Raw genomic sequence first — 25,780 nt, forward strand, 5'->3', positions numbered from 1 at the left:
GTCTCTCCAAGTAACAGTGTCTCTGTCTCCCTGATGTCAGAGGTTTAGAATGACTGCAGAACATCCTTCAGGGGAGAGTACCAGCAGACATCATGGTCAACATTGGCACCAATGACTTGGGTAGGAAGGGATTGAGATTGGAAAGCTCATTTCAGAGGTCTAGATAGGAGTTTGAGAGAATGAGGTTTGAAAGCAAAATTCACAGGCTAGCAGAGGTGGATGATGGCCTAGTGGTATTATCGCTAGATTATTAATCCAGAGACCCAGGCAATGTTCTAGTGACTCTGGTTCATCCTGCCATGGCAGCTGCTGGAATTTGCATTCAGTAATAATCTGGAAATAAGAGTTTAATGATGACCTTGAAGCCATTATAAGTTGTTGGAAAAAACTAGCTAGTTCAATAATGTCCTTCAGTGAAGGAAGATTACCTAGCCTGCCCTACATGTGACTCCAGACCTGCAACAGTGTGGTCAACTCTTAACTGTCCTCTGGACAATTAGGGATGTGCAACAAATGCTGATCTAGCCAGTGACACCCACATCTTATGAATCATTTTTTTTAAAAATTGTGGGAATGAGGTCAGAAAGTAGATTTCAGCGGGTTTGATAGGAGATTGAAAGCAAAGACCTCCAAAACAGAAATCTCAATCATGCTAGTGAACGTCGAAAGAGGAGAATCAAATGATTGAACATGTACCTGGAAACCTGATATTGAAGAATAGTGATTTCTGGGACATTGGGATGGGTTCTGGGGAAGATGGAACCTATACCACTAGATGATCTACATGTAACAGAGCCAAGATAAATATCGTTGCAGAGAGATTTGCTAGAGCTGTTGGAGAGGGTTTAAGCAAGATTGGCAAGGAGGTGGGAACCTAAGGGCAAATTCAGAGCGTGGAATAGGATGCAGAAATTTAGTGAATGTCTTGTCTTCCTCTGTCTTTCAGGAGTTCATATATGCAGGAATTTGGCAGTCTCAAAATGTGCATTTGCAATGCAAGAGTATACAAAATTAAACCAATGAACTGAGGGCAAATATTGATGCAGAGCTTGATTGCACTGCTACACCAATGGATGTGAGGAAGACGGCTTTATTATCCCTGGACATAGAGTTTTCAGGCAGGGTAGAGAGGGGGATTTTAAAAAAAGTGGAGTGTAGCATTATTAAAGGTCCTGGGGGATGTCGCTGAACAAAGAGACTTTAGAGTACAAGTTCATAGTTCCTTGAAAGTAGAGTCAGAGATAACCAGGATAGTGAAGAATGCATTTGGTATGCTTGCCTTTATTGGTCAGTGCATTGAGGTTAAGAGTTGGGAGGTCATGTTGTTGCTGTACAAGACACTATTTATGCCACTTTTGGAATACTGTGTTCAATTCTGGTCTCTTTGCTGTAGGATTGTTGTGAAACTTTGAAAGGGTTCAGAAAGATTTATGAGATGTTGCCAAGATTAGTGGGTTTGAGCTGTAGGGAGATGCTGAATAGGCTGGGGCTATTTTCCCTGAAGTGTTGAAGGCTGAGGGGTGACCTTATAGAAGTTTATAAAAGTATGAGGGGCATGGATAGCATGAATGGCCAAGGTCTTTTCCCCAGGTTGGACAATGTCAAAAATCACATGATACCAGGGCAGCAGAGTCCAAAACTAGAGGCTCTAAGTTTTTAAGACAAAAGGGGAAAGATTTAAAAGGGATCTAAGAGGCAACTTTTTCACACAGTGATAGGCGCATGTGTTGAATGAGCTGCCAGGGGAAGTGGTGGAGGTTGGTACAATTACAACATTTAAAAGGCTTCTGGAATAACATTAAGGAGGAAATATTTAAAGGGATATGGGCTAAATGCTGGCAAATGGGACAATAGAGAAAATAGTTTTGCAATAGCAATTAAGGAGTCAGTTAGGAGTGACAATATCTTGAAAGGGTCTTGAAATGAGGCTTTGTGAGTAGAGCTTATGAATAAAAAGGGGACATTCACACTGCTGGATGTGTCTTGTTCATAAACAATGTAGACAGTTCATTGAGGTGTGAAATAATCATGTTAGGGGAATTGAACTTTTTTTAAAAGTCATTCATTGAATGATTCATGGCTATATCAGTATTTTATTGCAATTCCCTAATTGCTGAGAGTCTGGACTCACATTTAGGCTAGATTGGGTAAGGATGGCAGTTTCCCTCCCTAAAGGACATTCCCAAATAGTAATTAGGTAGTCGTAGTATAAAGGGTTTAGAGAGAATAGATTTCTTGAAATATATTCAGGGTAGACTTTCGTATCAAAATCTAGAAGATCCAAAACGAATAGTGTAGTGCTAGACCTAATTTTAAGACTAAAGCCTCACAGATGTTTGAGGTATCATTGCAGGGCCATTTTTGAGTTAGTAACCAGAACACAGTATGTTTAAGTTTGTTATGGAAAAGAGAGAAGATGGTTGGATTGAGGGGGAAAGGCAGATCTACTTAAAATAATTACAGAGATAGACTTGAAATAAGGCAGAATTTGGCCAAAGGAGCTGCTCAGAACAGTGGGGTGAGGGAGTATTCAAAAAATAATTGGGAAGCATATAGGCCCAGTATGTTCATTACAGGGTGAAATGTAGAAGCAACAAACTGAAAAAACCATAGGTACCTAAGAATATTCAGGACTGGGTCAGAAGAAAAACAGAGGTGTATAGCAGGTACAAAGGGAGTAAATCAATGGAGGCCCTTAGAGTACAGAACTTGAAGGGAGCAACGTAAGAAAACAATTAAGAGAGCAAAGAAGGGACACGAAGAAACTTTGGCAGGCAAGATTAGGGATAATCCCAAGATATCCTGCATCAAAAAGGATAACTGTGGAAAGAGTAGGCCTATGAGGGACGAAGGAGGAAATCTGTACATGGAGCCAGAGACATTGGGAGAGTGTTAAACCTGTACTTCACATCTGTCTCCGCTTTGAAAGAGGAGGCTATCGGCCCAGAATTCAGGAAGACGACTAAGATTTTTGAGCAGGTTGACAGAGGGTAAGGATGTATTAAAGATTGGCATGGGTTTAAAACAAGACAGATCCCCAGGCTGCTGTGGCAGATGAGAGGGGAAATCACCAGAACCCCTGACCCAAATTTTTAATTGTGCTGGAGGACAACTAATGTGGTTCCACCTTTCAAGAAGGGTGTTAGAAAGAGAAACCAGGGAATCACACGCCAGTGAGCCTCTCATCGGAAATCAAGAAACTATTAGACCAAAGCGAGAAAGAGGCAATTAGTCTTCATTTGGAGGGGCAAGATTTGATCAGGGATAGTCAGCACGGCTTTGTTAGAGGAAGGTCATGCCTAATGAAATTAATTTTTCAAGGGTGTGACCTGGTATGCAGATAAAAGTAGTACTGTTGGTGCAGTCTATATAGATTTTAGCATGGCCTTTGACAAGGTCTTGAGATTCATAATGAAGGTAAAACTGCATGGGATCGAGGATAACTTGGCAAGATGGATCCAAAATTAGCTTAGTACTAGGAGGGGGAAAGTGGTAGAAGATAGTAGAAAGCTGTCTGTGACCGGAGGCTGGTGGGATCAGTGCTGGTTCTCTTATTTTTTGTGATATCTACAAGTGAAGTAGATTAGAATCTGAGGGGGATGATAAGTTTCTGGATGACAGAAACATTGGACAGCTGGTTGACAGTGAGGGAGAATGTCTTTCGGATTGTACGAGAATATAGATGCATTAGTCAGATAGGTAGATCGCTTGTCAGATGAAGTTTAACCCTGATATAAGTGAGTTGATGCCTTGTTACTTTTTCCAAAGTGCAAGGGAGGGTTCAATGAATGGCAGGAGGACACTAAGAAGCTCAGAGGAACAGAGGGATGTTGAGGGCAGCGGAACACGTTAATAGGTTAGTTAAGAAGGCATACAGGATACTTGCCTTCGATGTTATGACATTTCAAGTGTTCATCCAAGTACTTTTTAAAGGTTGTGGAGTTTTTCACCTCACTTGTCTTCTGGAGCAATGCATTCCAGATTCCCACAATCCTCTGGGTGACAAAAATCCTTTCCTCAATTCCCCTCTCAACCTCTTGCCTATCTCCTTAAAATTATGACACTTTGATAGGGGGCCAGTCAGCTTACTTGGCTGGACAGCTGGATTGCAATGCAGAGTGATGCCAGCAATGTGGGTTCAATTTCCATTTTCGCAAAGGTTATCATGAAGGTTTCTCTTCAGCCTCTTCTCACGCTTGAGGCATAGTGATCTTCATGTTAAGCCTACACAGTCCTCTCTCTAATGAGAGAAAGACAGCAGCCTACTGGGACTGTGGCAACTTTACTATTCTGATTAGGCCAGATCCTGCCCTATTTTAAGCATCTGATGTTTTAATGGTATCATGTAATGTCAGCAACTTGAACTCCAGCTCCTCAACTTGGATCCAAAGTACCTAGAAATACAAACCTTTACTGTATGTGTTCTCCTTGGATCACCTTGGTGTTCAGAAGCTCCCACGTGTTGCAGCAGCATCACATCACCCATCCTGCTGTCACTATCACATTTTGTGAATTAATTACTCGAGCACCCCTCTCTTGGCAATTTATTGTAGTTAATTTTTTAACTCTAATATTAATCTTAGGCTTAACAAGTTGTGCTTTAGAAATAGAGGGGACAAAAGCATCAAGACCTAAAGACCTGCAAACTAAAGACCTTACTAAAGAGTAGAAATACTCAACAATTCTATTATCCAGTCAACTGCAATCTCTGAAATTTGCATCATATTGTGGCCTGTGATGTCACCCCATTGTTGGCCTCACTGCAGCTAGACCTGGTGATCCACTCCTTTTTAATTTGTTTTACTCATCTCTTGTTGTGGAGACTTCTCTTACAGTAAATCTTACTGCAAACACCTTTTTCCCCGATGCACCAAATTCCTGCTTTGAACCAAGTTTCCCAGATGTAGTCAGTTGGCCTGTCTCACTTAGGCGAAATCTCCCTCATGTTATAGTAAGCAATTGATTGCTCATGAGACAGTCTAGAGGAAGTTTACAAGCATGTTGCCAAAACTTGAAAATTGAGGCTATAAGAGAAAGATAGGCTTAGGAAAGGTTTTCTGAGAACAGAGTCGGCTGTGTGTTAATTTAAGGATAGAGTAAGCAGGCATGGCCTGTTTCCCTTACGAGAGAGATCAATTACCACAGGACACAAATTCAAAGTAGAAGGATTCAAGAGAACATGAGAAAAATGTTGTCATTCAGAGCGTGATGGGTACCTGCAATTCTCTGTCCAGTTGATGGTTGATGCAGAAACTCTCAACTCATTTAAAAGGAATCTGAATTTGAACCTGGAACGCTGTAAGCGTCAAGCCTATGGAGCAGGTTATAGAGAGTGGGAATAGAGTGGGTGCCTAAGTTTACTCGACTGATACAGACATGATGGGCTGACTGACCTCTTTCTGTGCCGTAACCTTTCTATAATTTTAATTATTGGCATTTAAAGGAGAGAGACTTGCAGGGCAAGGGAGATGGACTGACTGGATTGGTCCGCAGGATGCTGGCATAGAGGGTCAGCATAGAGTCAGAGACATGTACAGCACAGAAACAGACCCTTTAGCCCAACTCATCGATACCAACCACATGGTTTATGTTAATCTAGTCCCATATGCCTCTAAACTATTTCTATTCATACGCCCGTCCAAATGCCTTTTAAATGTTGTAATTGTACCAGCCTCCAACACTTCCTGTGGCAGCTCGTTCCATACACTTACCACCCCTGGCGTGAAAAAGCTGCACCTTAAGACTTTTTAAAAATCTTTGTCCTTTCACCTTAACCAATACCATGAGCAATAGTAAGGATCAGCACCTAGTTTGAGCCAGTGTAAAAATAATTTTATCTTCTTAAGGGCTTCGCTGTCATTTTCTTAATGGCTACTTTTTAACTTGTCAGGGCTACTTTTTTGGTTTAGGATGCTGCTTTCTAGTTTTCTGAACTTTGATCATGTTTGCTCATTTATTTATTAGTTGGTGGAATCATGCATTAACAGTAAAAGTCTATATTTTTCTTATCCTATGGGACATTTGCACTTGCACAGTTGCAGAACTAAAGTATGTCAGTATCCTCAAAATGATCCATTCTCTATTAGACAGAAATTCCACAATATCCAAAGGTTGGATTAACTTCCTACCCAAGTGATTTAAAGTGGTACCAGATACAGGCATAAGTTAATTTGTTTTTCAAAATAACTCAAACGTCAACAAACAAAAACCATCATCATATCACAACTTACATAGGTTAATGAGGTCACAGTAAATATTTTCTTCTGCACATGCACAAAGTTGGAATTTTTAAGCAGGCAGTTATAAATCTATTTATTGCACCTCAGACATCAGTCTGATTTAAATTTAAACCAGAAGAATTGTGGATGCTGTAAGTCAGAAATAAAAACAGAAATTACTGGAAAAGCTCAGCAGGCCTGGCGACATCTGCACAGGGAAAATAAGAGTTAATGTTTTGGGTTGAGTGACACGAATGAGCTCTGAGGAAGGGTCACTCAACCCGAATCATTAACTCTGATTTTTCTCTACCAGTGCTGCCAGACCTGAACATTTCCAGCAATTTCTGTTTTTGTTTCATATTAAATTTATAGGTGAGACTGTTCATTTCATTAGGGTCCACTTTGTAAAAGAAATGAAGTTATGTAGCCTTGAATTAGAGAGTCCACTTACATTTGCAAGGATTTCATTATCTCAGTAATTTAAAGTTTCTTTAGAAACCAGTTAGCTAAATTATCCTTTAGTGACAAGTTTAAATCTGTTCTCTCTCCCTTGAGACATCCCTTTCCCCTCCCACCTATCCTTGCAACCACTCTTTCTGCAGCTGCCACTTCTCTTTCCAACTGTCTTAGAGCTTGCTTTTCCCCAAAACATTTTGCAAGCTCTTCTACCCCACAACCCTCTGAATGCCTCCTGTCTCCATACACCTGCCATAGCAGTCTACACACTGCCTCTTGTTGACAACATCTGGGCACATGAGACCAACTTCCACATTAACAAATGATACCCAGCTCTGCTTCCTCACCACCTCACTTGATGGCTCCATTGATTCTGCATTGTCAGAGACCTTCGTAGGTACATTTTCACCATTTTGGCATTTAGGAAAACTGAAACCGTCGTCTTAAATCCCTGATATGCCTTGGTTCTTTCCACCGATACCATTTGCCTCCCTAGACATTTCACGTTGAGTAAGACTGGATCACCTCAGGCTATTTGATTGGTACCACATCCATCACCTTCAAATTCACTCCCTTCACACTGACAGTGACAGCACATTTAGCGGGTAATTTCTGTTCCTCCATACACAAACTGCTTTGCTGCTAATAGGTTCATACTGAGCCTACTCACCATTTTCCTTCATTCTATTTATGGGGGTGACTTTTTGTTTGATTCCTCTGTGTGAATTTCCTTGGGCAGTTTGGGAAGTATTTGAGGTCAGATCTGTTGTTGCCCCCCCAGTAATGTTGAGGGCAGCACCCACTATGAGTAATCATAAGGAATAATGCTGGCATCCATTTTGTTTGTCACATAAAAAAAAGTTACAAATCTATTGCTATTACTGTAAATTCAGATTTAGCCATCAGTGGTAATAATTTTGGATATCACTGGTTTCCCTCACACAGAATTACCTCCTTCTGCACCTTAAATTATTTGACACGCTGCATCAAATAGGCTATCAGGATGGTTTGTCAAGTGACATGATATTTAACATAAAGAAGTACAAGGTGAAGTATTTTGGGAAAAGGGACAGGGACAGATAAAATAGCCTTAAATGCACTGTTCTGAAAACTTTGCAGTGACCCAAATTTAGTGACTGATTCCAGAGATGATGATATTACCAAGATTTCAAGTCTGTAGCTTTAACTCTGTTACGTTAACTCTGTTTTCTCCTCCACAGATGCTGCTAGACCTGCTGAGCTTTTCCTGCAACTGTTTTTTGTTCCTGATTTACAGCATCTGCAGTTCTTTTGGTTTTTTTAGTGCTATGTGGGTGTCCTGATACTACATTATTAGTGTATAGCTACAGCAAATGATTAGGAGTGTAGGCACTGCAGGACAATTGAACTCACTCTACAGAATACCTTCGCAACACTACTTTTTTTTACATAGTAACAGTTTGTAGAATTACATAGTTAGAATGCAGTTGATTAGATCAAGTCTATAAGTCAATTAACTAAGTGGTAACTACGTCAAGTCTGTAAGTCGATTGACTAGGCAGTCAGTTGTATCAGGTCCATAAATAAATTACATCAAATTCATAATTCAAATAAGTAGCCATGTTGATTGCATCATGTGTATTACATGTTTATTCGTCGGATTCAAACACGTGCTGTCCTTTGGCTTATGTGGTCACTGGCTTATCTTGTAACCTTTGCCTCTGAACGTCCAGTGGTGTCTGCTAAGGTTCTGCCTTGTTTACTCATATTAGTTAGCAATTAACAAGACTTCAGTGGTTTGGGTGGCATGTCTTTAATAATGCAGAGTTAATTGCCTTAAAATATCCTATTCTATAGTTTTTGTGAGACACTATATCATAAGCCTCTTTACTTTTGTACTAAAGGTCTTCTTTACTAATTTACTGACAAGCACTCTCTATTTCCGCTGTTGCACTCATTCATTCATAAATTTACAAATCACTCACTAGCGTACCATGTTTACTATTATTGCATTTCATTCATACATTCATAAAACTGAGACCTTGCAATACATTTCGCTGTTAAAGGTATACTAAATTAAAATGTCCCTTCCACCCCATTACTGCCTTTTCACAGCTTTAACCTTTCCTGGCCCTATGCTGTTAACAGGACCCAGACCTGTGTCTACATCAGAGGCTATCCTTGAGTATGAGTTCATTTTGTAACCTGTTCAGTACAATATCACCCGAAACTATGAAAGATTATAATAATGAATCAACCCTCAGCAACTGTCTCCTGTGACTTAAATAGCTTGCATGACATAACAAAGACCAAAGAAAAATTGCAGCACAGGAACAGGCCCTTCAGCCCTCCAAGCCTGCACCGAAACTTTGCCTGTCACAACTAAAACCCCCTACCCTTCTGGGGACCGTATTCCTCTCTTCCCATCCTATTCATGCATTTGTCAAGACACCCTTTAAAAGTCACTACTGTATCTGCTTCCACTACCTCCCCCAGCAGCAAGTTCCAGGCACCCACCACCCTCTTGTGTTTTTAAAAAAAAAACCTCCTTCGTACATCACCTTTAAACTTTGCCCCTCGCACCTTAAACCTATGCCCCCTAGTAACTGATTCTTCCACCTGGGAAAAAACTTCTGACTGTCCACTGTGTCCTTACCTTTCATAAACTTGTACACCTCTATCAGGTGACCCCTCAATCTCCGTCATTCCACTGAGAACAACCTGAGTTTCTCCAACTTCTCATAGCTCATGACCTCCGTATCAGGCAACATTCTGGTATGTCTTTCCTGTACCCTCTTCAAAGCCACCACATCCTTCTGGTAGCATGGCAACCAGAATTGAACATGATATTTGAAATGCGACCTAACTAAAGTTCTATAAAGCTGCAACATTACCTGCTAATTTTTAAACTCAGTGCCCCGGCCGATGAAGGCAAGCATGCTGAATGCCTTGCTGACTACCTTCTCCACCTGCATTGTCACTTGCAGTGACCTGTGTACCTGTATACCCCTATCCCTCTGCCTATCAGTACTCTTAAGGGTTCTGCCATTTACTGTGTATTTTCCATCTGGATTAGATCTTTGGAAACGCATTACCTCACATTTTTCCGGATTAAACTCCATCTGCCATCTCTCTGCCAAAGTCACCAACCAATTGGTATCTTGCTATATCCTCTGATGTTCCTCACCACTATCCGTAATTCCACCAACCTTTGTGTCATCCACAAACTTACTAATCAAACCAGTTACGTTTTCCTCCAAATCATTTATACATGTATAAGAAATAGCAAAGGTCCCAACACTGATCCCTGAGGAACACAGTCACAGCCCCCCATTCAGAAACATGCCCTTCCACTGCTACCGTCAGTCTTCTGTGACCGAGCCAGTTTTTTATCCACCTTGCAAGGACAGCTCTGACCCTGTGTGACTTTACCTTCTGTATCAGCCTGCCATGAGGCACCTTGCCAAAGGCCTTGCTGAAGTCTATATAAACATCCACAGCCCTACCCACTTTCTCACTTCCTCAAGAAACTCAATCAAGTTCATGAGACACCACCTCCCCTTCATAAAACCGTGTTGCCCCTCACTATTACACCCACTTATTCCCAAGTGAGAGTAAACCCTGTCTCAAAGAATCCTCTTCAGTAATTTCCCTACCACTGACGTAAGACTCACCAGCCTGTAATTAGAGATAATAAAGTGTGAAGCTGGATGAACACAGCAGGCCAAGCAGCATCTCAGGAGCACAAAAGCTGACGTTTCGGGCCTAGACCCTTCATCAGAGAGGGGGATGGGGTGAGGGTTCTGGAATAAGTAGGGAGAGAGGGGGAGGCGGACTGAAGATGGAGAGAAAAGAAGATAGGTGGAGAGGAGAGTATAGGTGTGGAGGTAGGGAGGGGATAGGTCAGTCCAGGGAAGATGGACAGGTCAAGGAGGTGGGATGAGGTTAGTAGGTAGGAGATGGAGGTGCGGCTTGGGGTGGGAGGAAGGGATGGGTGAGAGGAAGAACAGGTTAGGGAGGCAGAGACAGGCTGGGCTGGTTTTGGGATGCAGTGGGGGGAGGGGATGAGCTGGGCTGGTTATGTGATGCAGTTGGGGGAGGGTACATAAACGGCTGGTTTTGCGATGCGGGGGGGGAAGGGGAGATTTTGAAGCTGGTGAAGTCCACATTGATACCGTTGGGCTGCAGGGTTCCCAAGCGGAATATGAGTTGCTGTTCCTGCAACCTTCGGGTGGCATCATTGTGGCACTGCAGGAGGCCCATGATGGACATGTCATCTAAAGAATGGGAGGGGGAGTGGAAATGGTTCGTGACTGGGAGCTGCAGTTGTTTATTGCGAACCGAGCGGAGGTGTTCTGCAAAGCGGTCTCCAAGCCTCCACTTGGTTTCCCCAATGTAGAGGAAGCCACACTGGGTACAATGGATATAGTATACCACATTGGCAGATGTACAGGAGAACCTCTGCTTAATTTGGAAAGTCATCTTGGGCCCTGGGATAGGGTTGAGGGAGGAGGTGTGGGGGCAAGTGTAGCACTTCCTGCGGTTGCAGGGGAAGGTGCCGGGTGTGGTGGGGTTGGAGGGCAGTGTGGAGCGAACAAGGGAGTCACGGAGAGAGTGGTCTCTCCAGAAAGCAGACAAGGGTGGGGATGGAAAAATTTCTTGGGTGGTGGGGTCGGATTGTAGATGGCGAAAGTGTCGGAGGATGATGCGTTGTATCCGGAGGTTGGTGGGGTGGTGTGTGAGAATGAGGGGGGCTCTTTGGGCGGTTGTGGCGGGGGCGGGGTGTGAGGGATGTGTTGCAGGAAATGTGGGAGACACGGTCAAGGGCGTTCTCGACCACTGTGGGGGGAAAAGTTGCGGTCCTTGAAGAACTTGGACATCTGGGATGTGCGGGAGTGGAATGCCTCATCGTGGGAGCAGATGCGGCGGAGGCAGAGGAATAGGGGATGGAATTTTTGCAGGAGGGTGGGTGGGAGGAGGTGTATTCTAGGTAGCTGTGGGAGTCGGTGGGCTTGAAATGAACATCAGTTACAACCTGGTTGCCTGAGATGGAGACTGAGAGGTCCAGGAAGGTGAGGGATGTGCTGGAGATGGCCCAGGTGAACTGAAGGTTGGGGTGGAAGGTGTTGGTGAAGTGGATGAACTGTTCGAGCTCCTCTGGGGAGCAAGAGGCGGCGCCAATACAGTCATCAATGTACCGGAGGAAGAGGTGGGGTTTGGGGCCTGTGTAGGTGCGGAAGAGGGACTGTTCCACGTAACCTACAAAGAGGCAGGCATAGCTGGGGCCCATGCGGGTGCCCATGGCCACCCCCTTAGCCTGTAATTAGCTGGATAACCCTTGCCACCTTTCTTAAACAAAGGACTGTTCTCCAGTCCTCCAGGATACAAAGATTTCTCTCAAGGCCCCTGTAATTTTCTCCCTTGCCTCTCTTGGTATTTAGCGGTATATCCTATCAGGCCCTGGGGACCTGTCGACTCTAAAGTTTTTCGAGACCTCGTACAGCCTCCCTTTTGATCTCTACATGACCCAAATTATCTACACACACTTCCCCAGACTCCTCATCCACCAAGTCCTTCTCTGTGGTGAATAATGATGCAAAGTACTCATTTAATACTTCGTCCAGTTCCTCTACATAAACTCCCTTCCCTGTCCTTGAGTGGGTCAACCCTCTACCTGGCTACCCTCTTGCTCTTTACGTGTATATAAAAAGCCTTGGGATTTTCCATAACCCTGTTGGACAATGACTTTTCGTGGCCCCTTTTAGGCCTCCTGACTCCTTGCTTAAGCTTCTTTCAACTATGTTTGTATTCTACTTTGATTCATGTGTTCCCAGCCTCCTGGCCTTGACAAACACTGCCTTTTTCTTTTTGACTAGGCTCACAATATCTCTCTTTGTCAAAGGTTCCCGAAATTTGCCATAGATCATAGAATAGATCATTGAATCCCACAGTGTGGAAACAGGCCCTTCGGCCCAACAATCCGCGCCGACCCAAACCCATCCCCCATAACCCACCTAATCTACACCTGAACACGACAGGCAATTTAGCATGGCCAATCCACCTGCGTGCATATCTTTGGACTGTGGGAGGAAACCGGAGCACCCGGAGGAAACCCATGCAGGTGTGGGGAGAATGTGCAGACTACACACAGACAGTCACCCGAGAGTGGAATTGAACCTGAGTCCCTGGTCCTGTGAGGCAGTAGTGCTAACCACTGAGCTAACGTGCTGCCCCTGAAATGTGTCCTTCATCCTTACAGGAACGTGCTGGTCCTGAGTTCCCAGCAGCTTACACTTGAAAGCCTCCCATATACCAGATGTTGACTTGCTCACAAACATCTGCCTCCAATCTACTTCACTTGCTGCCTAATATTGTTGGAATTAGCCTTCCCCCAGTTTAGCACCTTTGCCTGACAACTACACTTGTCTTTATCCATCAGTATCTTAAAGCTTATTGAATTGTGATCACTGTTCCTGAGCAGCTTCCCTACTAAGACATCTCCCACCAGGCCAGACTCATTCCCCAATACTGGGTCTAGTATGGCCCCTTTCCAGGAAGCCCTCCTGGATGCTCCGTACAAATTCTGCACCCCAAGCACTAAGTGAATCCCAGTCAATATATGGGAAGTTAAAATCACTCACAGCAACAACCCTGTTACTTTTACATCTTGCCAAAATCTGCCGACATATGTGTTCGTCTGTCTCCCACTGGCTGTTGGGAGGCTTCTAGTGAACCCAAAACATCGTGATTGCACTTTTCCGGTTCCTGAGCTTTACCCATATTGCCTCGCTGTATGAGCCATCTGAGGTGTCCTCTCACAGTACAGCTTTGATATTCTCCTTAACAAGTAGTGCAAACCCCCTGCCCGTTTTACATTCCCCTCTCTATCTGACCTGAAACATCTGTATCCTGGAACATTAAGCTGCCAGTCCTGTCCCTCCCTCAAACAAGTTTTCTCTGTCAGCATATATCTGTTAGATACATACTGAATAGGGCCTCTGTTCCCTTTAAGAGAGTTATTTTCAAAATACCACTTACATGAAGTTGAATAAGTAAATGAGTAAATCGGCAATAGTGAAATCTCAAGATTACCAGCTGTGATAATCAGTGTACTACCTTTTCTGCTGTTAAGTATATATATGATTCCTAACCCAGTCAAATCATGTAGGCTTGATATTCTTTCTGGAATTCTCTAACTTTTTTTTAAAAATGGACCCACATCCCTCATTCCCCTACTTCAGCATTTATTGTAAGGGGAATAGAATACAAAAGTTGGTAAGTCTTACTGCTGCTGTACTGGACATTGGTGAAAACACGTCTAGAATACTCTGTTCACTTTTGATCTCCCCATTTGAAAAATATATAATTGTGTAAGAACAATTCACTCTATTCATATCTGAGGTAAAGTTTATTACATAAAGAAATGTTGAGTAGGTTGTGTCTATATCCGTCGGAGAGGACAGTGACTCGGTGGCCAGCTGCCTCACAATGCTAGGAACCTGGATTTGAATACAACCTTGAGCGATGTATAGCATTTGCACATTCTCCCCGTGCCTGCATGGACTTCTGCCAGGTGCTCCGGTTTCCTCCCACAGTCCAAAAATGTTGAGTAGGTTGTGTCTATATCCTAACTATATTACAGTTTGCTAAGTTCAAATAGGCCACTTTATCCTGACTTTCTTCCATTAGTTAGCCAACCCTATTTCTATGATAATAAATCACTCCCAGTGCAATGCTGTCCTTTTTTGTGTGATAACATTCTTTGTAGAATCTTACCAGGTACCTTATAGAAGTCATCAACATCTACTGGTGCCCCTGTACCTATGTTCTTTGTTACTCCTCAATAACTCCAATAAATTTGACAAACATGATTTTCTTTTCACAAAATCTTGCTGACTGTGCTTGATTGATTTATAATTTTCACATTCCCCACTATTACTGCCTTCATAATGGATTCCAGAATATTTTCCAAGATTAGCCATTAGGCTAAATGGCCTATAGGACCCTGCTTTCTTTTTTTGGGTCTCCCTCCAGTGCTGGAACAGTGATGGGACCATGATTGTTTACAATTTACAGATGATTTAGAGTTGGGAACCAAGTGCAGTGTGTCAAAATTTTGCAGATGACACTAAAATGAATGGTGGAGCAAAGTGTGCAGAGGACACAAAGTAGAGGTATATTGATATATTAAGTGAGTGGGTAAGGATCTGGCAGATAGAGTAGAGTGTTGGTAAATGTGAAGTCATCTATTTTGGTAGGAATAACAGCAGAATGGACTATTATTTAAATGGTGATAAATTGTGGCATGCTGCTGTGCAGAGGGATCTGGATGTCTTTGTGCATGAATCATAAAAAGTTTGTTTGCAAGTACAGCAGGTAATTAAGAAGGCAAATGCAATATTCTCCTTCATTGCTAAAGGGATAGAATTTAAAAATAGGGAGGTTTTGCTGCAGCTGTACATAGCACCTGGACTGCTGTGTTCAGTTTTTGTCTCCATACTTGAGAAAGGATGTATTGGCACTGAAGCGCGTGTAAAGGAGGTTCACTTGTTTGATTCCAGAATCGAGGATTGGCATATGAGAAGAGATTGACTAGACTGGGACTGTAATCATTGGAATTAAGAAGAATGAGGGGGAATCTTACAGCAACTCATAAAATAATGAAGGGAACAGATAAGAAAGAAATAAGGTGGTTGTTTCCTTGGGTGGGTGAAATCAGAACTAGGGGGCATAGCCTCAAAATAAGGGGAGCAGGTTTTGGACTGAGTTGAGGAGGAACTTATTCACCCAAAGGGTTGTGAATTTGTGGAATTCCCTGCCCAGTGAAGCAGTTTTTAAGGCAAAGATGGATAGATTTTTGAACAGTAAAGGTACTAAGGTTTATGGTGAGTGGGTGGGTTAGTGGAGCGAAGTCTGCGAAAAGATAGGCCGTGATGATATTGAATGATGAAGCAGGCTCAGTGGGCCAGATGGCCTACTCCTGCCCCTCTTTCTTATGTTCTTATCAATTGAAGTTTAGAGTCTTTTTTTTAATCCACTGGGACTTACCCAAGGCCTAAGGAATTTGAGGGGAATACGATCATCATGTCCACTGTCTTTGTAAGCATTTCCAAGAAGGTCCCACATTCTCAGTCGTGACCTTGCCTGAGGTGTGATGACTCTCTGGTTAGTCCATGGCCAGTTGTCTCTCTCTTAAGTAATTTTATCACAAGTTCACCTTACCTTCACTAATCATTTCCTTTATGTCCTTGAGATACAGGCCTTAAGGTCCAGAGTTCTTGTCAGCCTCACGTTCCATTAGATTTCCTCCTACTTTTTTCTAATGATCGTGATCATTTTAAGTACCTCCTTCCAAAGTTCCCTCCAGGCACAGACACTGGAAACATTCTGCACAAAACTGTCAGCGTGGATCGCAGCAATGACTTTTGAGTTTTAGAAGTCACTGTTGCACACGTCTATGCAGACAAGAACAAAATTATGGGAACACTTTCTCCCACCCTTTTGCTTTGCCCTGAGAAGACAAATTTTAAAAAATAGTTCAAAGTCTGGCTTTTCCTGATTGTACTTTATTGATTGAACGGATTACTTCTTTTTTATACACTTGCAAAAGAGTTTACTGCCTGAACTGACACTACCTGTTGGATTTCTCTCGGATTTCAATTTCTCCTTTTTTTTCTTATTATTGCTATAGTCATTCTTCACTTTTTTTTAAAATATTCCCAATCTTCTGGCCTATCAATACTTTACGCAAGGCTTTTCTTTCAACTTGATATGATTTACCATCCTTAGCTAAAGATGATGTACCCTTCTCATAAGTCTATCTTTCTTAATATGATATTAATTGGTGAAAGTTATAAATTATCCTCTTGCATATCTGCCATTACTTCTGTACTATATTAATGGTTAACCTACTTTTCTATTCCACTCTAGCCAACTCTGACTTCATATTCTTGTAATTGCATCTATTTACTTTTAAGTATTCTAGTTTCAGACGCGGGATTCTCACATGAAAACTTAATGTGAAATTCTGTTACGGTATAATCATTCTTACTTGATGCTTTACGATCAGGTTATCTGTCTGCAATCTTCTTTTGTCTCTCCTCCACAACATATTTACCTGCCTGTCATGGCATCTGCAGATTTGCTTCCCTCATAAAAGTCATTGATGTGAATTGTAAAAAGTTGAGGCTCTAACATAGATCTTGAACTCCATTCATCGCATCCAGGAAATCAATAAGACCCATTTATGCATTCTCACAGGGATGGTGATGCCCAATGGCATTATGGCTTAATCCAGAGCCCTAGGCTAATGTTCTGGGGACGAGAGTTTGAATCCCACCATGGCAGATGATGAAATTTGAATTCCGTGAAAATCTGGAATTAAGAGTCTAATGCTGACCATGAAATTGTCAGTTGCCAGGAAAAGCCCATCTGGTTCTCTAATGTCCTTCGGGGAAGAAAACTGCTGTCATTACTTGGTCTGTCCTGCCTGTAACTCCAGATCCACCACAATGTGATTGACTCTTGACTACCCTCTGGGCAAATAGGAGTGGGCAATAAATGCTCATCTGGCCAGGGTTGACCATACCCTGTGAATGAGAAGAGATACTTTTTCTCCCAATTCATCTAGCACGATCTTGCAGCTTCCACACTGTGTTCCCCCATATTAATATAGAAATATAGAAAATAGGTGCAGGAGTAGGCCATTCGAACCTGCACCACCATTCAATATGATCATGGCTGATCATACAATCTCAGTGTCCCATTTCCACCCTCTTCTCAGCCGCAAGGGCCACGTCCAGTTTCTCCTTGAATATATCTAATGAACTGGCCCCAACAGTTCCGTGTGGGAGAGAATGCCACAGGTTCTCAACTCTCTGAGCGAAGAAATTTTCCCTCATCTCAGTCCTGAATGGCTCACCGCATATATTTAGACTGTGACTGCTAGTTCTGGACTTTCCCAACATCAGGAATATTCTTCTCCCATCTAGCCTGTCCAGTCCCATCAGGATTTTATGTTTCTATGAGATTCCCCCTCATTCTTCTAAATTCCAGTGAGTACAAGCCCAGTCAATCCAGTCTTTCCTCATATATCAGCCCAGCCATCCTGGGAATCAGACTGGTGAACCTTTGCTGGACTTTCTCAATAGCAAGAATGTCCTTCCTCAGACTGGGAGACCAAAACTGCTCACAATATTCAAGGTGTGGCCTTACCAAGGCACTGTAGAACTGCAGCAAGACATCCCTACTCCGATACTCTCATCCTCTCATTATGAAGGTCAGAATGCCATTTGCTTTCTTCACTGCCTGCTGTGTCTGCATGCCAACCTTCACCAACTGTTCCACCATAATATCCAGGTCTGATTGCACTTCACCTTGTCCTAAACTGCCACCATTCAGATCATAATCTGCCTTTCTGTTTTTGCCACCAAAGTGGATAACCTCACACTTATCCACATGATATTGCATTTGCCAAGTGTTTGTCCACTCAGCCAGTCTGTCTACGTCACACTGCAGCCTCTTAGCATCCTCCTCACAGCACACACTGTTGGCCAGTTTAGTGTCACTAGCAAATTTGGAGATATGGAATTCAGTTCCTTCATCCAATTCGTTAATGTATATTGTGAACAACTGGAGTCCCAGCATTGAACCCTCTGTACCCCACTCGTCACTGCCTGCCACTCTGAAAAGGACCTGCTTATTCCAACCCTGTGCTCCCTGTCTGCCAACCAGTTCTTTATCCATGTTAATACATTACCTTCAATATCATGAGCTTTAATTTCCTTACTAATCTCTTGTGTGGAACCTTGTCAAAAGCCTTTTGAAAGTCCGATACAGAACGACTACTGATTTGCCCTGTTTGTCTAGCACAATCTCCCTTCAGTAAAATTCTGTCAGCGCTTTCCAAATGCTCAGTTATGACATCCTTAAGAATTGATTCCAGCATTTTCCCCCACCACTGAAGTCAAGCTAACCGGCCTATAATTCCCCATTTTCTCTCCTTCGTTTCTAAAGAGTGGGGTTAAATTAGCTGCCCTCCAATCCACTGGAACGCTTCCATAATGAGTTTATTTTATTTTCTGCCATAATCAATGATGTGGCACCTTATTATACCTTTTCAAAATCAAAGGACACTGTCTGAGCACCTCTTATCCACCATACACAATTGCTTCAACGAACTCCAGTAACAGAAAAAAACAGACTTTTTCCTGCAAGTGACTTGTTTGTTCTCCTCATTGGAATTCTTTACGTCCCCTTTGGTACTTCTGTGCTTTCTCTTTGTGTCTGCCTCTGTTCTCTGTTCACCTTCACCCTCTTGGCTGTAGTTTTCCTTCATGTTTTGCGGCCATGTGGCTTCTTTCTCAGTTCCCTTCCTGTTGGAACTGCTCCCAGTATTTTTATTATTTCGGAAAATAGGAGTTAGGAGCGGGAGTGGGCAATTCAGCCCTTCAAGCCCACTCTACCATTTAGTATGATCATAGCTGATCTTATCCCAGTCTAAACTCCACTCTCCTGCCTGCTCCCCATAGCCCTTTATCCTGCTTTTCATCAGAAACATACAGATTGAATGTGTTGATTAATTCTGCCTCCACTGCACCTGGGAGCAGTGATTTCCACAGATTCACGACCCTCTGCAAAATAGTTTCTCCTCGTCTCAGTTTTAAACCTCCCTCCTTTCACTCTGTATCTATGACTTTTGGTCCTCTTTGGCATTTTATCTACGTCAATCAGATTCAACCATTCTCCACGCCAGCCCCCCCCACCCCTTTCTTCTGAATTCCAGCAAGTACAAGCCCAACCTCTTCAACTGCTCCTGCTCCTCATCTAGCAGCCTTTTCATCCCTGCATCAGTCTGGTGAGCCTCCTCTGAACTGCTTCTAGTGCCACCAGATCCTTCCCAAAGTACGGATACCAAAACTGGACACGATACACTGGGTTTGGTCTCACCGACGCCTTATACAAGTGTTACAGCGGTTCTTTACTTTTGCAATAAATGCCAGGATTCCATTTGCCTTCCTTATTATATGCTGCATCCGCATACCCACCTTCTGTGATTCATGCACAAGGGCACCCAGATCCCTCTACAGACGTACTTTGGATCTGATTCCCATTTAGATAATAATTTGCACTTTTATTTCTCTAACCAAATGGACAACCTCACACTTATCCACATTAAACTCCATTCTCATTTTGGCCCGTTCTCCCCACCTATCAATATCCATCAGTAAACCCTTTAATCTCAGCCTGCTTTCCCATTTATTTTGGTATAATCCATGATATTGGCTACGTTACACTCTGTCCCTGCTTGCATCATTTATGTAGAGTGCAAATAGTTGATGTCCAAGAACTGAACCCTGCACACCCCAATGGTTACAGTTCGCTGTCCAGAGAAGAAATCATTTATCCCAACCCTCTATTTTCTGTCAATCAGCCAGTCCTCTATCCAAGTCAACGTTCTACCCTTAACCCCCAGGATCTAACCTTCTGGATCAGTCTTTTATGCATCACCTTGTCAAATGCCTTCTGGAAGTCTAGATCTACACATCCACCATTCCCCATTATCCACCTTGCGAGTTACATCTTCAAGAACTGCAGCAAGTTTGTCAAACACAACTTACCCTTCATGAAACTGTGCTGACACTGAATTTCTTACTATTAAATTACAGCTAATCCATTTTGCAATTGATGAAAATGCTTAAAAGTTCTTTTCGTACATTCTTAAACATGTTTGTAGGTTCCACGAATCTTTTAAAGAAATGAAAGCTTTCTCTTACATAAAAACCATAAGAAAACTGAGGATGCTGTAAATTAGAGACTAAAATAGAAATTGCTGGAAAACTTAAGCAGATATGGCAGTATGTGTGGAGAGAAATCGGAGTTAAAGTTTCTAGCCAAGTGACCCTTCCTCACTGGACCCAAAACGTGAGCTCTGATTTCTCACCACAGTTGCCTCTTAGGTCACTTTTAAATCTTTCTCCTCTCACCTTAAACCTATGGCCTCTAGTTTTGGACTCTGTCTCTCCAGCAAAAAGTCCTTGTCCATTTATCCTATACATGCCCCTCATGATTTTATAAACCTCTATAAGGTCACCCCTCAGCCTCTGATGCTCCAGAGGAAATAACCCCAGTGTATTCAGTCTCTCATTATGCTCAAACCCTCCAACCTTGGAAACACCCTTGTAATTTTTCTGAGCACTTTCAGGTTTCACAACATCCGTCCTATAGCAAGGAGACCAGAATTGCATGCAGTGTTCCAGTAGGGGCCTAACCAATGTCCTGTACAACTGCAGCATGACCTTCCAACTCCTATACTCGGTTCACTGACCATGAAACGCAGACATGCCAAGCGCTTTCTTTACCATCCTGTCTACCTACGATTTCACTTTCAAGAAATTATGAACCTGCACTCCAAGGTCTCTTTTTCAGCTATGCTCACTAGGACCTGATCTTGAAATTTCAAACCCTGCCCTGACTTGCCTTTCCAAAATGCAGCACATCATATTTTTCTAAAATAAACTCCTTCTACCACTCCTAGGTCCATCGGTTCATCTGATCAAGATCCCACTGTACTGTGAGGTAACTTTCTTCAGTGTCCACTACATGTCCATTTTTTGGTGTCACCTGCAAACTTACTAACCATACCTCCTATGTTCAGATCCAAATCATTTTATAGAAGTAATAAAAAGCAGTGACCCAGTACCAATCCTTGTGGCACACTGCTGGTCACAGGCCTCCAATCTGAAAAGCAACCCTAAACCACCACCCTCTGTCTTCTACCTTGAGCCAGTTCTGTATCCAAATAGCAAGGAAATTGGTTCAGCAATAAGCAATAACCTTTTAATGCCAATGGAATAAACTGTGAAACTCCTGCTGATGGATTACTCTGCTATGATTCTTTCTGTTGGTCAGGGAGGAGGAGAGAACGGACCTGGGCAGGGAGACATGAAGGTTAGTGGGGGCTTCTAGAGGGATGCAGTGTTGTAGAAATACATGGTAGTTATAATATGGAATCAGGCCCTTCCCTGTTAAATGCAAGTTGGCATTTACCTTCATGTGAAAGACTAGTTCCCATCCCATTTGTTTTCCTGTTTCTTTCCAATCCAGCATTTTAAATGGCAAAAGACGTAAATCAATAGACCACTTCCAAGAACTGTTCACTACACTGTGGATGAGACCTGAAACTGGTTGTCGATAAGATGTGCTTGGTCTTCCAGGCACAGATCATTAGATGTTGTGCAGAAGAGTTCTGAACCTCCTTTACAGTGCCCGTTGCCCACAGATTACATTATTGACTATTAAATTAAGCAGATTGAGAAGAAACTAATTAAACCAATGTACACTAAATGTTTTATCTATAAGCGATAAACTCTCTGCCTTCTTTTTGACAGACATCCATACTTGGGAGTGTCTTTGGAGATTATTATGAGCAGCAACTCACAAACAGACAAGCCAACTCCCTGTCTCATCAGGTAAGAACCCACACCAGTTCCTTGTCACCACTGGAAGGTCAGATAAACGACTTGTCATTTGCAAAGTTTTAGAAATAAGGGAGGTGATTGCCTAGTGGTATTATCGTCACTAGACTATAAATCGAGAAACTCAGCTAATATTCTGGGAATAGTAGGAGCTGCAGTTGCTGGAGAATCTGAGATAACAAGCTGCAGAGCTGGATGAACACAGCAGGCCAAGCAGCATCAGAGGAGCGGGAAAGCTGACGTTTTGGGCCTAGACCCTTCTTCAGAAATCATTTCTGAAGAAGGGTCTAGGCCCAAAATGTCAGCTTTCCCGCTCCACTGATGCTGCTTGGCCTGCTGCGTTCATCCAGCTCTGCATCTTGTTATCTCTAATATTCTGGGGATCCAGGTTTGAATGCCACCATGGCAGATGGTGGATTTGAATTCAGTAAGAAAATCTGGAATTAAAAATCCTCTGTCATGAAACCGTTATTATTGTCAAAAAATCCATCTGGTCACGAATGTCCTTCAGGGAGGGAAATCTGCCATCGTTACCTGGTCTGCCCAACATGTGACTCCAGACACAGCAATATGGTTGACTCTCACTTGCCCTCTGAAATGACCTAGCAAGCTATTCGATTGTATCAATCACTACAAAGTCTCAAAGAAATGAAACCAGACAGTCCACCTGGCATTAACTAGGCACCAGAAAAGACAACGATAGAAACAGCCCTGTCGACACTCTGTACCAATATCTGGGGGCTTGTGCCAAAATTTGGATAGCTGTCTCATGGACCTGTCAAGCAATAGCCTGACCTAATCATACTCAAGGAATCATAACTTACAATACTGTAGACATCACTATCACCATCCCCGTGCCACTGTTGGGACAGACTAGCAGAGGTGGTGGCACAATGGTATATAGTCAAGAGGAAATTGCCTTGGGAGTCCTCTGTGTTGACATTGGATCCCATGATGTCCCATGGCTTCAGGTTAGACATGGGGAAAGAAGTCTCCTGCTCATTACCACATGTCATTCTCCCTTGGCTGATGAATCGGTGCTCCTCCACATTGAACAACATTTGGAGGAAGTACTGAGAATGGTAAGGATACAAAATGTACTCTGGGTGGGGGACTTCAATGTCCACCACCAACAGTGGCTCAGCAGCAGTACTACTGATCGAGCTGGTCAGACATAAACTGTTAGACTAGGCAAAGGACATAGCTGCTCGACGGGGTCTGCAGCTGGTAGTGAGGAACCGACAAGAGTGAAGAACATACTTAAGCTCATCCTTAACAGCCTGCTGGGGGCAGATACATCCATACATAACAGTACTGGGGAGAATGACCACCACACAGTCTTTGTGGACACAAAGTCCTGTATTCACACTGAGAATAACTTTCATCGTGCTATATGGCATTGTCACCGTGCCAAATGGGACCGACTTCGCCCAGATCTAGCCACTCAAGACTGGGTGTCCATGAGGCACTTTGGGCCATCAGTAGCAGCAGAATTGTATTCTAGCAGAATGTAACCTCATGGCCTGGCGTATCCCTCATTCGGCCAGTACCGTCAAGCCTGGGGATCAACCCTGGTTCAATGGAGAATGCAGGAGGGCATGCCAAAAGCATGCACCAGACATAGCTGAAAATGAGGTGTCAACCTGATGAAGCTACCAAACAGCACCACTTACATTCAAAACAGCCTAAGCAGCAACTGAGTTAGGCCATCCCACAATCAATGGATCTTATTTAAGTTCTGCAGTCCTGCCACATACAGTCGTGAATGGTGGTAGACAATTAAACTCATTGGAGGAGGAGGCTCCACAGATAGGAAGAGCACAGCACAGTAGTGCCAAAGATAAGGCTGAAGTATTTCGCAACAATCTTCATCCAGAAGTGCCGAGTGAATGTTCCATCTTGGTCGCCTGCAGTGGTCCCCAACATCACAGATGCCAACTCTGTTCAATCAACATGATACGAAGAAACGGTTGGAGACACTGGATACTGCAAAGGCTATGAACCCTGACAGCATTCTGGCAAGAGTACTGAGGACTTGTGCTCTAGAACTTGCCACTTCCCTAGTCACCTGCTCCAGTACACTAACAACACTGACAATGCGTGAAATTGTTCACATATGTCCTGTACATAAAAAGCAGAACAAGTCCACCCTGTCTGATTACTATCCCAACATTCTACTCTCGATCATCAGTTAAGTGATGAAGGTATCAACGCCGTTGCTATCAAGCAGCATCTGCTCAGTGACAACTTACTTAGTGAAGCCCAGTTTGGGTTCTGTCAGGACCACTCAGCTCCTAACCTCATTACAGCCTTGGTTCAAGCATGGACAAAAGAGCTGAATTCTAGAAGCAGTGTGAGCCTTTGACGTCAAGTGTACTGTCAAAGAGCCCTAGCAGAACTGAAATCAGTGGACATTGGGGGAAAACTCTCACGGATTGGGAGAAGTACCTGGCACAGAGCAAGATGGTTGTGGTTGTTGGAGGTCAGTCGTCTCATCTTCAGGGTATCTCTGGAGGAGTTCTTCAGGATGGTGTCCTGGGCCCAACCATCTTCAGCTGCTTCATCAATGTCCTTCCCTCCATCATAAGGTCGGAAATGGGGATGTTCATTGATGATTGCAGTGTTCAGCACCGTTCGCAACTCCTCAGATACAAAGCAGTCCATGTTAAAATGCAACAAGATCTGGACAGTAACCAACCTTGAGCTGACAAGTGGCAAGTAACATTCGTATCACGCAAATGCCAGGCTGCAACCATCACCAATAAGAGATAATCTAATCACCACAGGAGTGTGGTGGAATATTCCCCACTTGCCTGAATGGACACAGCCCTAACAAAACTCAAGAAGCTTGACACCATCCATGTGTCCAAGCTGCTTGATTGGAACCATATCCACAAGCATTCACTCCCTCCACTACCAACATCCAGTAGCAACAATGTGTACTGCCTACAAGATGCACTGCAGAAATTCGCCAAGGATCCTCATACAGCACCTTCCAAACCCATAACCACTTCCATTTAGAAGGACAAGGGCAGCAGATATATGGGAACACCACCCTCTGCAAGTTCCCCTTCGAGCTATTTACCATCCTGTCCTGAAATCTATCACCATTCCTTCAGGGCCGCTGGGTCAAAATCCTGGAACTTCCTCCCTAATGGCATTATAGGTCAACCCATAGCACATGGACTGCAGCACTTCAAGAAGGCAGCTCATCACCACCTTCTCAAGGGTAATTAGGGATGGGCAAGAAATGCTGGCCAGCCAGCAACACCCGCATCTCTCAAATGAAAACAAAATTGACTTTTTGCTTGAAACTTTTTCTTTCTAGCTTTATCGCTCAGTTTGAATATCACTGAAAAGAGAAGCATGTTGCCAAAGTATGTCCTCTTCCATTTAGGATAAATGCAAGAATGCCAAATTTCAAACATTCAGAACAATTTATATTAGAGGAGAAATGGGTGCTGATTGGAGAAAGCCGTGGGAGCAATAACTTCTAATAATTCTAGGTTTGAATCCCATTATCACTAGGTTTGAATCTGTTCCTTTTAAGAGTATGGTGTCCAGAACATGAAATAGTAAGTATAAATAAGTTCTGTTACTTTCTTTATTCACTCATAAGACATCGACATTGCTGGCTGGGGCAGCATTTTT

At 43.1% G+C, this 25,780-nt stretch overlaps 1 protein-coding gene across 3 annotated transcripts in view; it reads left to right on the forward strand.

Moving 5' to 3' along the window:
• LOC125465957 (CREB-regulated transcription coactivator 1-like) overlaps positions 1-25,780 on the forward strand; it is a 214,868-nt gene that overhangs the window by 102,391 nt on the left and 86,697 nt on the right. For all 3 annotated transcript variants that reach the window (XM_059638462.1, XM_048559990.2, XM_048559991.2), the window contains one exon: positions 22,043-22,123. In XM_059638462.1, the coding sequence (XP_059494445.1) occupies positions 22,043-22,123 (81 nt within the window). The remainder of the gene's footprint in view (positions 1-22,042; positions 22,124-25,780) is intronic.

The sequence above is a fragment of the Stegostoma tigrinum genome, chromosome 30 (genome assembly GCF_030684315.1).
Source record: "Stegostoma tigrinum isolate sSteTig4 chromosome 30, sSteTig4.hap1, whole genome shotgun sequence".
Lineage (NCBI taxonomy): Eukaryota > Metazoa > Chordata > Chondrichthyes > Orectolobiformes > Stegostomatidae > Stegostoma > Stegostoma tigrinum.